Consider the following 14881-nt stretch of genomic DNA (forward strand, 5'->3'; position numbering starts at 1 on the left):
GTCTAATGTTTTCATAGGATTAGCTATAAAGTTAGGTTGAAGTCTGGATCTAGCTAAGATTTGTGGCATGGCTTAATATTAGGTTTAGGAATGTGGTTAATGTTTGATCTAAGACTAGTGTTTCATTTAGTTTTATGTTTGTGGCTAGAGTTAGGATTACTGCAGAGGATAGTTGGGGTTCATGTTATGGTTAAGTGAAGAGTTGTGGTTATGTTTAGAGCTAGAAATGGAGTTGGGGCTATATCTGTCCAGTTTTATGGTTCAAGCTATGATTAGACTTTAAAATAGTGCTAAGTTAGCATTAAGGTGAAGACTGTGGTTAGGGTTAAGACTTGGGCTAGTTTGAAGGTCATTGCTAGGGCTAAGGATACTTCTAGTGGTGTGGTTATGGTTAGGGGAAGGGCTGAGAGTAGGACTAGGACCAGGATTACCATTAGCGCTAAAGATAGGTTTAGGGATATGGTTAGAGTTAGGTTTAGAATAGTCCTGCTTCCAATGAGGTGAGACCCAGGAGGGCCTACCTGAAAGGATGCTAATGGTAGGGCAGGCAAACAACTGTGAGAAAAGCATAACCTCTTTACATCTGTGTAGTTTGCTCAAGGGTGTCTTGCAACACCTGCTAGATAGCTGAGGCCTTAGCCTATCCCCCTGCAAAACTTGCAGTATCCACTGGCTCTGAACAAGGTGCTCAACAGAATCTCTTTCCCAGATTGACATATGTGTGGCCTATTCCTAGATGCATTCTTCTCTGTTTCCATGCTGTCTATGCCAAGATTTTTGTGGGGTTATACCTGTGAGTCCAGGAACAAGTTTCTTGGCCCAGGCTTTATCTTCCTTAGTAAGTACTTCTGGGCTAGGAAACATTATCCATATCCAGTGTCATCAGGCTCACTGAACCTGGAAGAACTCCCTCCTCTGAAAGTGAGTCTTCTTTACTCTCTGGCAGCAAAGGTGCTGTCAAAGCTGAGGCAGGCAAGGAGGGCTGCTCAGAGGCCGTGCTGGTAACAAAGCAGGGATCAGAGAGCAGTGTCCACAGGGTGCTGTCATTTGTGGAGAGAGGTGGGGCGCATGTAGTTGCAGCTCTGCCTGGGTCTGCGACATAATGGCAGGATGTAGAAGGAAGCGGCGGGGCTGCGTCCCGCCACCCAGCCGCAGGCTAGCTTTACATCCGAAATAATTACACGGAAACTGTATTCTTTTAAAACACTGCCTGGCCCATAGTTTCAGCCTCTTATTGGCTAATTCTCACATCTTCCTTTAACCCATATTTAGTAATCTGTGTAGCACCACGAGGTGTGGCTTACCAGGAGAGATCTTAACCTGCATCCATCTTGGAGAGGAGAAGCATGGAGACTCACTATGGCGGCTGCCTGAAGCGTCTCCCCTCTTTCCCAGAATTCTGTTCTGTCTACTCCACCTACCTAATTTTTTGTCTCTTAAAGGGCCAAGGCAGTTTTCTTTATTAATTAACCAATGAAAGTAACATAGACAGATAACTCTCCTCCATCAGCAGGAGATCCTAGAAAGAGTAGGGAAGGGTCCAAGGGGAATATAATAATATAACAAAGTATAAATATTCCATAATACATACTTATAATAAAGTTAATTATTTTGTCTGCAGCTGGTATGATAGCATGTATTTTTATTTTTATTCTTACTACTAATTGGCTTTCTTCCACCCCTTATCATAAGTTTTTCCACCAGCGCAGTAAGCCAAATTGAAAAGTATAACAACAGGTTTATTTGAGCAAAGCAACTTCTGAGCAGGTTCTCCAGTCCCAGAGACAGAAGTCAGAGAAGCTGTACCCCCCAAACTAAAGCAGGGAGACGTTTATAAGTTGTAGTTAAGAGGTGATGATGTGTCTGCCACAAGCTGGGTTTGTGCCCAAGTATGGTCAAAAGCTGACCACTCAGGCAGGGATTTAAGCAACTGGCCCCAGCAGGGGAGGCAGTTCCAACAGTCATTAAGAATGCAGAACTGGACTTTTTGGTACCTTTTCTTTATTGGAGACTCTCTGAGCAGGCAAAGTTGGAGAGAGAGACAGGATTGGGACTTTCCATATCTTGCAGGAGAGCTGAGGTTCCAACTGAACAACTATTACTCTGTGTGTGCATGCGCACACACACTCCCATGTGCACGTGCATGGATGCAAGTGTATGCAAGTATCAGCCTATTTGTTTCACACAGAACTCTAGCCTTTCCAGGCAGTGTCCCCAGTGGCTTTGGCATGGAGCATACATTGAGCCATTCTACCTCCAGATGGTTGCTTCAGGATGACAGTGTTACATGTAACATGGAGTTTGGTGTTTTATTTTGGTGTCTAATTCTAAATCCTATTTTTATATAAAAGAAAATATTTAATTAGGCTTATGGTTTCTGAAGGATAGAGTTCATCATGGCAGCAGGTGTGGCAGCAGAAACAGCAGAGAGCTCACATTTTACCTGCAAGTAGGAGAAAAAAAGAGACTAAATTTTAATTTTAAAAAATATTATTTAATCTTATTTTTGAGTCAGGTCCCCTGGAACTGGAGTTACAGGTGGCAGTGAGCCACCATGTGTTTCCTGGGACCTGAACCTCAGTCCTCTGCAAAAGCAGCAAGTACTCTTAAATCACTGAGCCATCTCTCCAGCTCCCTAACTCTAAATTCTAAACCACAGAAAATCTATGCTCTGGAAACATCACTATGCCTTTCCCTTGCCTTCCCTGTTCCATGGGTCACTTTGGTTCCTTTCTAGGATCTCCTGCCATTATGTCGCAGACCCAGGCAGAGCTGCAACTACATGCGCTCCACCTCCCTCCACAAATGACAGCACCCTGTGGACACTGCTCTCTGATCCCTGCTTTGTTACCAGCACGGCCTCAGAGCAGCCCTCCTTGCCTGCCTCAGCGTTGACAGCACCTCTGCTGCAAGATAATAAAGTATAAATATATATTACAAATTATAACCTTCCTATATTATATTAAATTGTATTATATTATACCAGGGAGTATTTATTATATATGTATATATTTATATTATATTTATATTATAGTATACTATTGTATTGCATATTAATATAACATATTAATATATTATATAATGCTATATTATATAGTATTGTATAATTATATTATTACTATTATATTATAGTATATATTTATATTATATTATACCAGGGAGTATTTATTATATATAGTATATATTATATATATACTATATATATAGTATCTACTATAGCTTTCTATATACAGCTGTGTGATAGGGTAGGCCCCACACCATCTTCTAATTTATGGCAGTGACAGGGCTTAAACCATCACGTTCCTTCATTCTGACTGCAGCAGAATGACATAGTCTTCACTCAACAGGTAGGGAAAGGAAGGATGTTAAAACATCTTCATGTTTTTCTCCTTAGGAAATGAGGACGTGAATGCCAGGCATGGGGTGCCACCCTGTGGAAGGAAGAATTTAGTGCAGTTGAGCAGCATCCACTGCCATTGTTGCTTTTGTCCTTTCCAAAGCTGAGTGAGACAGACCTGGGTCGCCCTCACCATAGAACTATTTCTCTCTCAGACAGAAACAGTATCCTATTGCTATGAAGAGATGCAATGACCATTAAATTTGAATATCTGGTTATTGGAAATCCGCCACCACGAATGTAATAAGCCAATCAAACCAAATTAGTAAAGCCAAGAGGGGTTGGTCCCACCGAGGCAGTGTGGGTGTTCTAATGGGACCTCACCAAATCCAGCCGGACTGGGTCTGAATGAGCATATGATCAAACAGGACTCTCTGTGGCTGATAATGGGGGCTGACTGAGAAGCCATTGATAAAGGCACTGGGACTTGTTTTTATGGCATGTTCTGGCTTTTTGGGACCCTAGTCTATATGGATGCACAACTTCCTAGGCCTGGATGTAGGGGGGTGGGCCTTGGACTTCCCACAGGGCAGGGCTCCCTGCCCTCTCTCAAGCAGGGAGGGGAAGGGAGAAGGGGAAGTGGGGGAGCAGGAGGGGATTGAGAGAAGGGAAGGAAGTGTAAATATTTGAATGGAAAAAAAAGCCAAGTTTAATCTGAGCAAAGCACTCCTGGGTGACACTCAGGGGGTAATCACATGACAAATATGGCTACAAGGTCTTAAGTAGCCTACAGGAGTGGTCTTGAGTGGTCCCAAGGAGGGGCTAACTTTTTGCTGGCTTTCTCAGGAGCAGAATTTGAAGAGGGCAGCTTCAGGGGAGGGGCCACAGCTAGGTACACTGAGGGTGGGGTTTGGAGAGGGCATCTCCAAAGGAGATGTTGCTCTGGGTGCTGAGGGTGGGATCTGAAATGGGGCTCCAAGCTGGAGATTCCAAACAATGACCACTGCAACTCTTAGAAAACATTTCATTGAGGCTGGTTTACATTCAGAGGTTTAGTCCATTATCATCATGGCGGAAAGCAAGGCAAGCATATTATTCCTTCAGCAGCTATGTCACGGTCTCCTTTGACTCTATCCATCCTCTCCCTCTATCTCTGTTCAAATTTCCCACCTGGCTTTACTCTACTAAGCCATTGGCCAAAACAGCTTTATTCATTAACAAAAAAGCAACATATATACCACATCACCTCCCCTTTTCTATCTAAATAAAAGGGAAGGTTTTAACTTTAACACAGTAAAATTATGTATGACAAAACACTTACCAAGTAAGAATTACAGTTACAATATTTAGACAATATGTTCTAGACAAAAATTAAAGAAAATATTCTATCATCTATCTTGTCTTTGTGAGTCTAAAATTTTATATCTATCTTTTATTATAACTAAGAAAAACTATAACTATCTTCAACTCTATCAAAATGGTATAGGAGGTTCTTCTTTCTATGTGTTGCTTGTATTGGTTAATGAATAAAGAAACTGCATTGGCCTGATAGGGCAGAACTTAGGTAGGCAGAGAAGAGAGAACTGAATTCTGGGAGGAAGAAAGCAGAGTCAGAGAGAGACGCCATGGATCCACCACTGGAGACAGATGTGCTTTGCCTGTAAGCCACTGCCATGTGGCGATACACAGATTAATAGAAATGGATTAAATTAAGATGTAAGACTTAGCTAATAAGAAACTAGAGTTAATGGGCCAAGCAGTGATTTAATTAATTACAGTTTTTGTGTGGTTATTTTGGTTCTGGGTGGTCAGGACGAACAAGCGGCTGCCCCCCCCCCCCCCCTGCAACATCAAAAGACCGCAGAAGAATATATTACCTAAGTAAACAGGAAGTGTATTGCAAGCAACTTCCAAAGTTCTGGAAATAATAGAGGCATCTTGGATACCTGGAAAGTCACCCATCTTTAGCCTTATAGGCCCATAATATCTGGCAGACTTTTCAGTGAAGCAAGAAATTTGAAGATTTGTTCCACCTGATACTGGCAAAGTTCATCAGTTGCTTTCTTCTATGTCCTACAGAATGTCTGGCAGTTTCTTCTATGAAACAGGAACCCTGAAGAACTATCCCATCTTTTGGAAAGTTTAGCATTACTTTTCTTAAGTTCCTGCATGTCCAGTTTATACAGAATATCATCAATCAGTCCAGGCAAGAGCAGTTTCTTGCCCAAATTGCTAGCTTTGTCACATTGAAGGCAAATTCCATAATGAGTTTCTTCAATGCCCATCAACCTCTCTGAAGTAATTGGTGCTGCCAGAAGTAGATATGGCTCCCTGTCGAGAAAAGTCTAAGTTCTTAAAACATTTTAAATGCTATATTTTGTAGGCCTTTGAAGTGTCAAAGATTATCTAACTGAAATGTTATCACTGTATATCTAAAAAAAACCTAACATGACTAAAAGTTGATTATTATAGATAACTATTAATCTGTATGTTTAATTATACATTAATTTTTTCATGAGCTGCATGAACATAATACCTTAAACAAGAGTAGAAAGATATATGCATATATAATAACAAAATCCACTAGACAAAAATCTATACCAATGTATTCATTTTTATATCATATCCCCTTTCTTTAGACAGAGATTGACTATGACCATTAGCCATTTATAATCAACCCCCTTAAAAATGAAAACAAACATTTATAAACAATTTTGGAAATTTAGGCATAGTTTTTTTCCAAACTGCTTCCTGCTGTTTGTTGGGTGAAATATTTTTAGAATTCACAAAGACCTTTCAGGAGGGTCTTGTTCCATCAAACCACATTAGCCTGAAAGGAAACCACAGGTTCCCAACCTCTGTGGAAACAAAAGCAGAACTTCTTTTCCATAGTAACATATCCTTAGACTCATATTTTGAATTCAAGATTCTTTTAAAATATATATGTTGGTTTAGCCTAGCAGCCCCCAGAATAAATGTCTCTCTGCAGTCAAAAAAATTCAAAGAAAACACAATAATATACATAATCCAGACATTATGTGTTTTTCATCTTTTCATGGCCCATGATTCTTTGTTCTCTATCTTTCCTTTAGGAACCTCAGTTTAATACCATTAAATTATTTTTTAATCTATGACTCTATCTTTTATCCTATCTGTCTTAAGCCCATGCAAACTTATCAAATTTATTGTAGCCTATTTAAAGGCCTTTTTGTCTGAATCTGTTTTTACTGTGTATCTGTAATCCTTTTCTGACCAGGAGAGTTTTTTAAAATGCTAAGCAGGCATGGCTAGGACTAATGCTGTTGTTTTGCCTGTTGGCTCCACCCCATCCAATATGGAAGAGGCATGTTTCCCGCCTCTGTGAGCTATGCTCACCACTCCAGCTCCAGGGATGCAGCTGGTCTATGTCACCTTTAAGCAACTAGTAGCATGCTGCTCACAAACCCTATTTAAGTGCTTTGTAGCAGGACCTCCCAAAAGAGCCAGAGCTGTTCATGCCACCAGCACAAACCAGGAAGCCATTTCTTAAAGAAGCTACACCTCTGCTTGCAGCCAGCAAACAGAATCTATCTGAAAAGCTGTAGCTATCAAAAAGCTGCAATTGACTCCCATTTGGGGGGGGTCTAGAAGTGCTTTTGATTCTCAGCATGCTTAGGCTTTATGTGGATGTACATTGCCAAATGTTAAGCACCATTATGTAAACAGAGACTGTACTTTCATTTCCCAGCTGTCCAAACCTGAATAATCACATGGAAACTATATTAATTACAACACTATTTTGCCAGTGGCTTAGGTATATTCCTAGCTAGCGCTTACATCTTAAATTAACCCTATTAATCTGTGTATCGCCATGAGGCTGTGGCTTACTGGTGCAGCATGTTACTCCTTCGGCAGCTCCATGGTATCTCCTTTGATTCTGCCTATTCTCCCTCTCTATCTCTGTTAGCAACACATATACAGAAGGATGTCCCACATTAGTAGATAGAAGGCATATCAGCCTTCTATGAAGCTCTTCATTTCCTCAGGACAAATGTCTGAAGACCCATTTGCCAGAAGAGGTCACCCAAACACCACCTTTAGTTTTCTACCCATTGAATGGAAAACTTCTTTACACATAGCACAGGGCTGTGGTCAGCACGTTTCTGTGCTGGAGTTACTTTATTTTATGTATATGGTATTGGAGGGCATTCTTCAGTGTGTGCAAGAGGTTCAAAAACAAATAGGTGTCCTTTCTCTGCTTCTAACATATGGGTCTCAAGGATGCAACTGAGGTTGTCAGACTCACTGACAAGTACCTCTCCCTTTGAGCCATCTCACTCCTTGGCCCTAGGTAATTTGTTTGGGACATGGTTTGGCTATGCATCCCTTGCTGACCTAGAATTTATTATGTGGAACAGCCTGGCCTCAAATTTACAGAGAGGCCTCTCTCTGCCTCCCTAGTACTAGAATTAGAAGAATGCCCAGCCTAGATATTTTCATTCAATTTTTTAAATTTTGAGACATAATATATATAATTATATTTCTTCTTTCCAATTCTTCCCTCCAAACTCTCTCATATATCCTTCCCATTCTCCTTCAAATTCATGACCTCTTTTTCAATAATTGTTCTTGCATGTATATAAGCATGTAAATATTCCTAAATACAACCTGTTCCATCCATATATATTACTTGTATATTTTTCAGGGATGACTGGTACTAGACAAACAGTTGGGTGTTTTTTTTCCTTGTGAAAGGGCACTTCTCTCACTCCCAGCTTTCCTCGGTTGGCTATAGTTCTTTGGGTGGGGTTGAGGTCTCATGGGCTTTTCCCCATCCAGTTAGGCATACTCACTGGTGTCATCCTTGTTCAGCTCACATTTGGGCAGTCATGTTGGTGAGACTTTATGGGTGTGGATTCTGGAGTTACTAGCGCACACAACCTCACAGCAGACTCCTTGATCCTCTGGCTCCTACAGTCTTTCCACCCTTCTTCAACAATAGCTCCTGAGCCTTAGGAGTGTTTATAGATATATCCTTTGGGACTGGGCTCTAAAACTGCATTTTGATTTACTGTGGCTCTCCATAGTGGTCTCTGATGCAAAGAGGTTTCTTTGGTGAGGGTTAAAGACTGCACTTACCTGTGAATATAAGGACAAATATTTATAGAGGGTCATTAGGGATTGTACTAGTTTAGTAAGCTGAGGTTGTATATTCTCCTCCAATAACTGAAACTTTACTAGCACTAAGACATTAATTAGGTTTCCAGTACCAGACATGACTTGCCTCTTGTTGAATGGGTCTTATGTCCAGAGAACGGTTGGTTACCAACAATGTATGCATACCACTGCTACACCCATAGGGTCATTGTGCCCAGTAGACATTGATGTAGTTCATAGGCATCCTGTCTGGATAGGACTAGTGGTGACCTCCCTCCTCTGTAAACTAGGATGGTGCTGTCAGGTCCCATAAAAGTTAATCCTCATAGAGGCATTCCAGTCAGTTTCAGTTCAGGGGTCTCTAGGCCCTGTTTCTGAAATTCATAGTGTCTTCAGCAATAGGGACTTACCTTCCATTTCAGAGAGATAACCAAAGGCAACAGCAATAGACTAAGTTTTAGGAGTTTCTTGAACAATACTGGCCAACAACTCAGAAGAGGACTTCTTACATATGGTATTAATGTTCTTGTTAGGTGGTCTTTAGCCATCAGCCCAGATGAGAAAACTTCATTAAAGCTATAAATGTAGCTCACAGTCTGGGCTGGCTGAAGGTGTTCACAGGCCCGCCTTGTGCCACTTGGCTCAGGTGTGTAAGACACCTATGGGCCAATCTGGGTCCTCACAGTCCATGCTGGCTGAAGGCATCCACAGGCCTGCCTGTATACTTGTGGCATCAGGAGGGTAGGTGTCATTAGGATGAACAAATATATGGTAAAAAGATGGGAGAGAAAGAAAGGCAGAATTATTCATTGTTGTGGAAGAAGGCAGAACTAAAGAAGTGAACTTGGAGAAAGAAGGCTGATAAGGACAGACTGCTTGACACCCAAAGCCAAGGTAATATTCCACCCCAGGCTGCTGCCAAGGGCCATGTCTGGGTCCATGTCCCTCCCACAGCTAAAGTCTGTGTTGATATCCATGACCCATGTTACTACCAAAGGCCACAAGGATGCCTGGGGTATGGGCAGCCACTTGTGGCCATAATGGTGTCCAAGGACTGTGCCACTAATGGAGCCATGCTGATCTGAGTGGCCTGTGTACCACCTGGGAGCCATGACGACATCTGGGCCTGGGCTGTTGCCAAGGGCCATGTCTGGGTCCTTGATCCTACAGCAGCCAAGGGTCTGAGTTGGTGTCCATGGCACCTGTTATCACCAAGGGCCATGTAGATGCCCAAGGTCTGATCATCCAACTGAGAGCATGTTGGTATCTGAGTAACATGTTGCAGCTATGGGCATACTTCTCTGGATGACCTATGCTGCCCACCAGGCCATGGTGACATCTGGGCCCAAGCTGATGCCAAGGGCCATGTCTGGATCTTTGGTACTCTGCAGCTGAGGTCTGTGTTGAAGTCCACAGCTGTGTTGCCACAAGGGAACCATGCATATTGAAATCCAAGAGCCATGCTAAGCCAGCTGGCACTTCACTGGCCCTGGGATATCTGGCCCTGCCCCTCACTGGACACTACAGCAGGAGAGCTGGTCCTGCCCCTCATGGAAAAGCACTCACTCACCCAGACTCGAGAGAGATGGTTCTGTCCTTCACCTGAAGGAGCAGTCTCAGTGGACCAGACTAACCAGCTCAGCTACCACCCAGACCCACATCCTGGTCCTTGGGTTGGCCCACCCTAATATCTACCTCATCTATGACCTGCTGGAGTATGAAGGGATTGGTCCTGTAGAATGATAGCCACGTGATCTCCATGACTGGGGCAACAGCAGGATCTCCAAGAGAAGTTTTGGTGAGGGCTCAGTAATGATGGTATAGATTAGACAAAAGGGTATTGTGGTGACATTTTGTTTGTACTCTAACAAATAAGGCTTGCCTACAGAGCTAGCCACTAGTTAACCAGAGAGGTCTGGAGGTCTGTACAGACAGACAGGAAGTAATATGGCTGGGTAGAAAAAGGAATATGAGGCAGGAGGGGACAGGAGCTTAGCCCCCTTTTTTAGCTGAGGAGTTAGCAAGTTAAAAGTTGGCTGTGGCTTGCTCTTTTGTCTCTCTGATATTTCAGCATTTACCCTGATATCTGGCTCCAGGTTTTTATTATTAAGACCAATTAGAACTCATGCAACAATCAGCACCCAACTTTAGGGCACGAATTCATGAAAAAGCTGCTTACCTGAGGTTTTGCAGCAACTGGCACACACCAGAACTGCACATGAAGGCTCCCACCAAAGTCACTGCCACACCAGCTAGGGTTGTTTTTTTTTTTTATCCTCAAGCTTCTGAGTGAGTTCAGGATTTTCTTATTGCAGCCTCGCTACAGCAGTCTCCAGCTGCCACCCTAACTCCAGAAGCACCTGGGCTCCAAACACCACAGGACTTACCCACTTGCTTGCTCTGCCTTCAGGCAGCTCCCACCACATGTACTTCTGCACAATCCTGTGTGCATTTTTTCAGACAACTGACTCTCTCTCCCCTATGGGTTTCAGACTTCCCCAGACACCTTCTCCTTGGATTGCCGCTCTCACTTCATAGCTACATGCTAGAGCTGCAGCTGTTCTCAGCCAGGCTGCACCACCTATGTTCTCCACTCAAACATGCTACACCTTACATTTCACTGCCATTCTCAGCAGTTTGGTAAGACAATTGAGAATTTGGGGGTGGGGCTGGTTTTTCAAGACAGGGTTTCTCTGTGTAACAGTTCTAGCTGTCCTGGACCTAGCTCTTGTGGACCAGGCTGGCCTTGAATTCACAGAGATCCTCCTGTCTCTGTCTCTTGAGTGCTGGGATTAAAGATTTGTACCACCACCACCCAGCAACAATTGGGAATCCTTAAAGGGAGGAATTAGTTTAAAAAGAGAGTTCTTTCCCACATTAAAAAAAATGGGAAATACTATTACAATGGAAGGAGTTAAGTCTCTGTATGTTAATATGCTTAATAGTTTGAAAATGGAACAATTCAAATGAGAGGATAACTAATCTAGATGTGATTTATATAATGTCATCTGTAAACATTGTTTTATCATTTTTGTTTTATTAATAAAACAGTTAATCTGAGTGCTAAATTATAGATTTCAGAAAAACACATTGAAACAGATCACAAAGATATTCAGAACCAGACAAAGGAGAACCAATCTCAGCATTGCACTCTAAGGTTAGAGAGGAACAGCCTAAGGTTTTCAAACAGCCTACATTAATTTATCCAATACCCTGAAAGGAACAACTGCCAAATGATAGGTATCCCCAAGGCTGTGTGAGAGCTGAATGGACTCCTATGGAAATGCTAGATTTAAGGAGATTAAAGGAAGTGATAGTTTCATATGGCATGCATTCACCTTTTGTGAAGCAGATGTTAAACTCATGGTCAACTTATGATAGAATTATCCCTTGAAACTAGAGAGAGTTGATTACATCAGTCTTGGAGGCTGGTCCTCAATTACAATGGAGGACCTAGTGGAAAGATGAGGCTAAGACCATTGAACAATGAAATAGGGCTAGAGGTATGGAAATCTCCCAAGACCAACTTCTTGGAGATGAAGATTATGCTAATGTACAAAGTCAATCTCTATATGATGACCACATCTTGTATGTATGCCATACAGCAGCTTTGAGTGTTTGGGACAGAATAGAAGAAGTAGGAAAGAAAATTGAGTCATTTACTGAAATTAGGCAGGGCCCAAAGAAAACCTTCATGGATTTCTTACAAAGATTGACTTCAAATGAACAAAGACCAAAATTAAAAATACAAATTATTAATGTTGTTATTGAAGGTCTGGTAGACACAGATGCAAATGTAACAATAATTTTATCAGGGTCTTGGTGTCCAAATTGGCCTCTTCAGGAGGTAAAGGTTCATATTTTAGGGACTGGAACATTGTCTCAGGTAAAACAAAGCATGAGATGGGTCAAATGTATAGGGCCAAAAAGACATAGAGGAAAATTAAAACTGTATGTGGCTAACAGAGCAATGAAATTATGTCCATAATTTGTTATAGTAATGGAATACTCAGATTAACATTCCTCCAATCTCAGAAACAAACCATAAATTAATGTATGCTTATGGGAAAAATATGAGAAGGTATTATAAAGAACAGCCACCGACCATTCAGGTTGTACAAGAACAGGGTACAATGGCTGTTGTACAAAAACAGGGTACAATGGCTACTAATCTTTCAAAGGCAACCAACAACCCTAGCTTTAAAATGGTTGATAGACAAACCTGTATGGGTTGAGCAATGGCCTTTAACAACAGAGAAACTGCTGGCATTAGAACAGCTAATACAGGAGCAGCTAAATGCTCAGCATACTGAAGAATCAACCAGGCCTTGGAATTCATCTGTATTTTTTATTAAAAAAAATCTGGAAAAGGGAGAATGGTAACAGATCTAAGAGCTGTTAATAAGGTGATTCAGCCAATGGTCTCTCTACAGTCTGTAATTTCTTTGCTTTCTCTATTGCCTAAAGGATAATCTCTTATAGTTATTGATTTAAAGTTTTTTTTTTTTTTTTGGTTTTTCGAGACAGGGTTTCCTGTAGTTTCTAGAGCCTGTCCTGGAACTAGCTCTTGTAGACCAGGCTGGCCTCGAACTCAGAGATCCGCCTGCCTCTGCCTCCCGAGTGCTGGGATTAAAGGCGTGCACCACCACCGCCCGGCTTAGTTATTGATTTAAAAAACTGTTTCTTCACTATACCTTTACAAGAAAAAACAGAGAAAACTATGTCTTCACAGTGCCTACTTATGATAATTTTCAGTCTCTTAAGCGATATCAGTGGAAGATTTCCCCACAGGGAATGTTAAATAGCCCCACCCTGTGCCAATATTTTGCACAACAGCTTTCAGAATTGATACGCAAGCAATTTCCTCAATCTATAGTTTACCATTATATGCATGATATTTTACTAGCTGCCTCAAATGTAGATACTTTAGAATGTTTGAAGAAATAAAGAAAATTTTGCCTTGTTGGGGATTACAAATTTTTCCTTAAAAAAAGATACAAAGAAGAAATCCAATTAATTATTTAGGATAAAATAGATCTACAAAATAGGTCAACAAAAATTAGAGCCCATAATGTACAAATTAAGAGATCTATTGCAGACTCGTAATAACTTTCAATTATTGCTAGGAGACATTTCCTATCTACAGCCAATTATTGGAGTAAAAATTGATGAACTGCGGAATTTATTCAAAACCTTAGATGATGACAAGGACTTAAATAGTTCAAGAGCATTATCTGCTGAAATTGAGAGAGAAATGGCTTTTGTGGAAAATTACAGGATGCACATGTGAATCATTTGGATCCAAAGTTTGAATGCATTTTGGTTACTTTACCCTCTAAGTATTCTTCTACAGTAATATTAATGCAGAGAGAAGATACTGCCTTAGAATGAATCTTTTAACTACATAAAACAGTAAAAATTTTAAAAAATTATGTGGAAAAGGTCTTTGAGTTCATTCTAAAAGGAAAAATTGAGACTTGTCAATTAGTAGGAATATACCCAGCAGAAATTGTAGTACCTTTTACTAATGATGGAATAGGCAAATTATGGGCAGAAAGTGAACGTTGGCAAAAGAGCTTGCAGTAATTTCTTAGCAGAGATTAACAATAAATATCCCCAAAACAAGAGAATTCAATTTATAAAGAGAACTAACTGAATTCTTCCTCACTTTATAAAGGGAACACCAATATCTGGAGCCTCTACCTTCTATACTGATACAAATAAATAAGGAAACGCAGGTTACAAATCAGAAAATTTAAGTAGAGTGGTTCAAGGCCTTTATGATTTTGTTCAAAAGTCAGAATTTTATCCTATTCTCATGGAATTAATAGACTTTATAGAACCTCTTAACATAGTCACTGATTCACAATATGCAGAAAGAATTGTTTTGCATATTGAAACTGCTGAGTTTATACTAGATGACATAGAATTGACTTTATTATCTATTCAGTTACAAGAAATAATTAGGAATAGAAGTCATCCCATATATATAACACATCCATACAGTTTTGCCAGACCCTTTAGCACAAGGTAATAAAGAAACTGATCAACTACTGGTAGGAAATGTGCTGGAGGCATCAGAATTTCATTTAAAAAATCATATCAATAACAAAGGTTTGAAAAAAGATTTTTCTATCATTTGGTAACAAACCAAGGAAATTATAAGGAAATGTCATACTTGTTCTTTATACAACCACACCCCATTACCTGCAGAAAGTAACCCGAAGGGTACTCAAAGGAATGATGTCTCACAGATGATGTGTTACATTTTGTAGAATTTGGAAAATTAAAATATCTCTACCATACCATTGATATCTATTCGGGTTTTCAATGGGCAACTGCATTGAGTTCAGAAAAGGCTGATTCAGTAATAACACATTTGCTAAAAGTTAGGCCATCAGGGGTATG

At 40.8% G+C, this 14881-nt stretch overlaps 1 protein-coding gene across 1 annotated transcript in view; it reads right to left on the bottom strand.

The window, feature by feature from the left end:
• Positions 1 to 1709: 1709 nt before the first annotated feature.
• Positions 1710 to 14881, bottom strand: part of Saysd1 (SAYSVFN motif domain containing 1) — a 29910-nt gene continuing 16738 nt past the window's right edge. Inside the window, exon 3 of the mRNA XM_038310557.1 lies at positions 1710 to 2443. Within this exon, the coding sequence (XP_038166485.1) occupies positions 2440 to 2443 (4 nt within the window). The 3' untranslated portion in view covers positions 1710 to 2439. The remainder of the gene's footprint in view (positions 2444 to 14881) is intronic.

The sequence above is a fragment of the Arvicola amphibius genome, chromosome 13, assembly GCF_903992535.2.
Source record: "Arvicola amphibius chromosome 13, mArvAmp1.2, whole genome shotgun sequence".
In the NCBI taxonomy this organism is placed as follows: Eukaryota; Metazoa; Chordata; class Mammalia; order Rodentia; family Cricetidae; genus Arvicola; species Arvicola amphibius.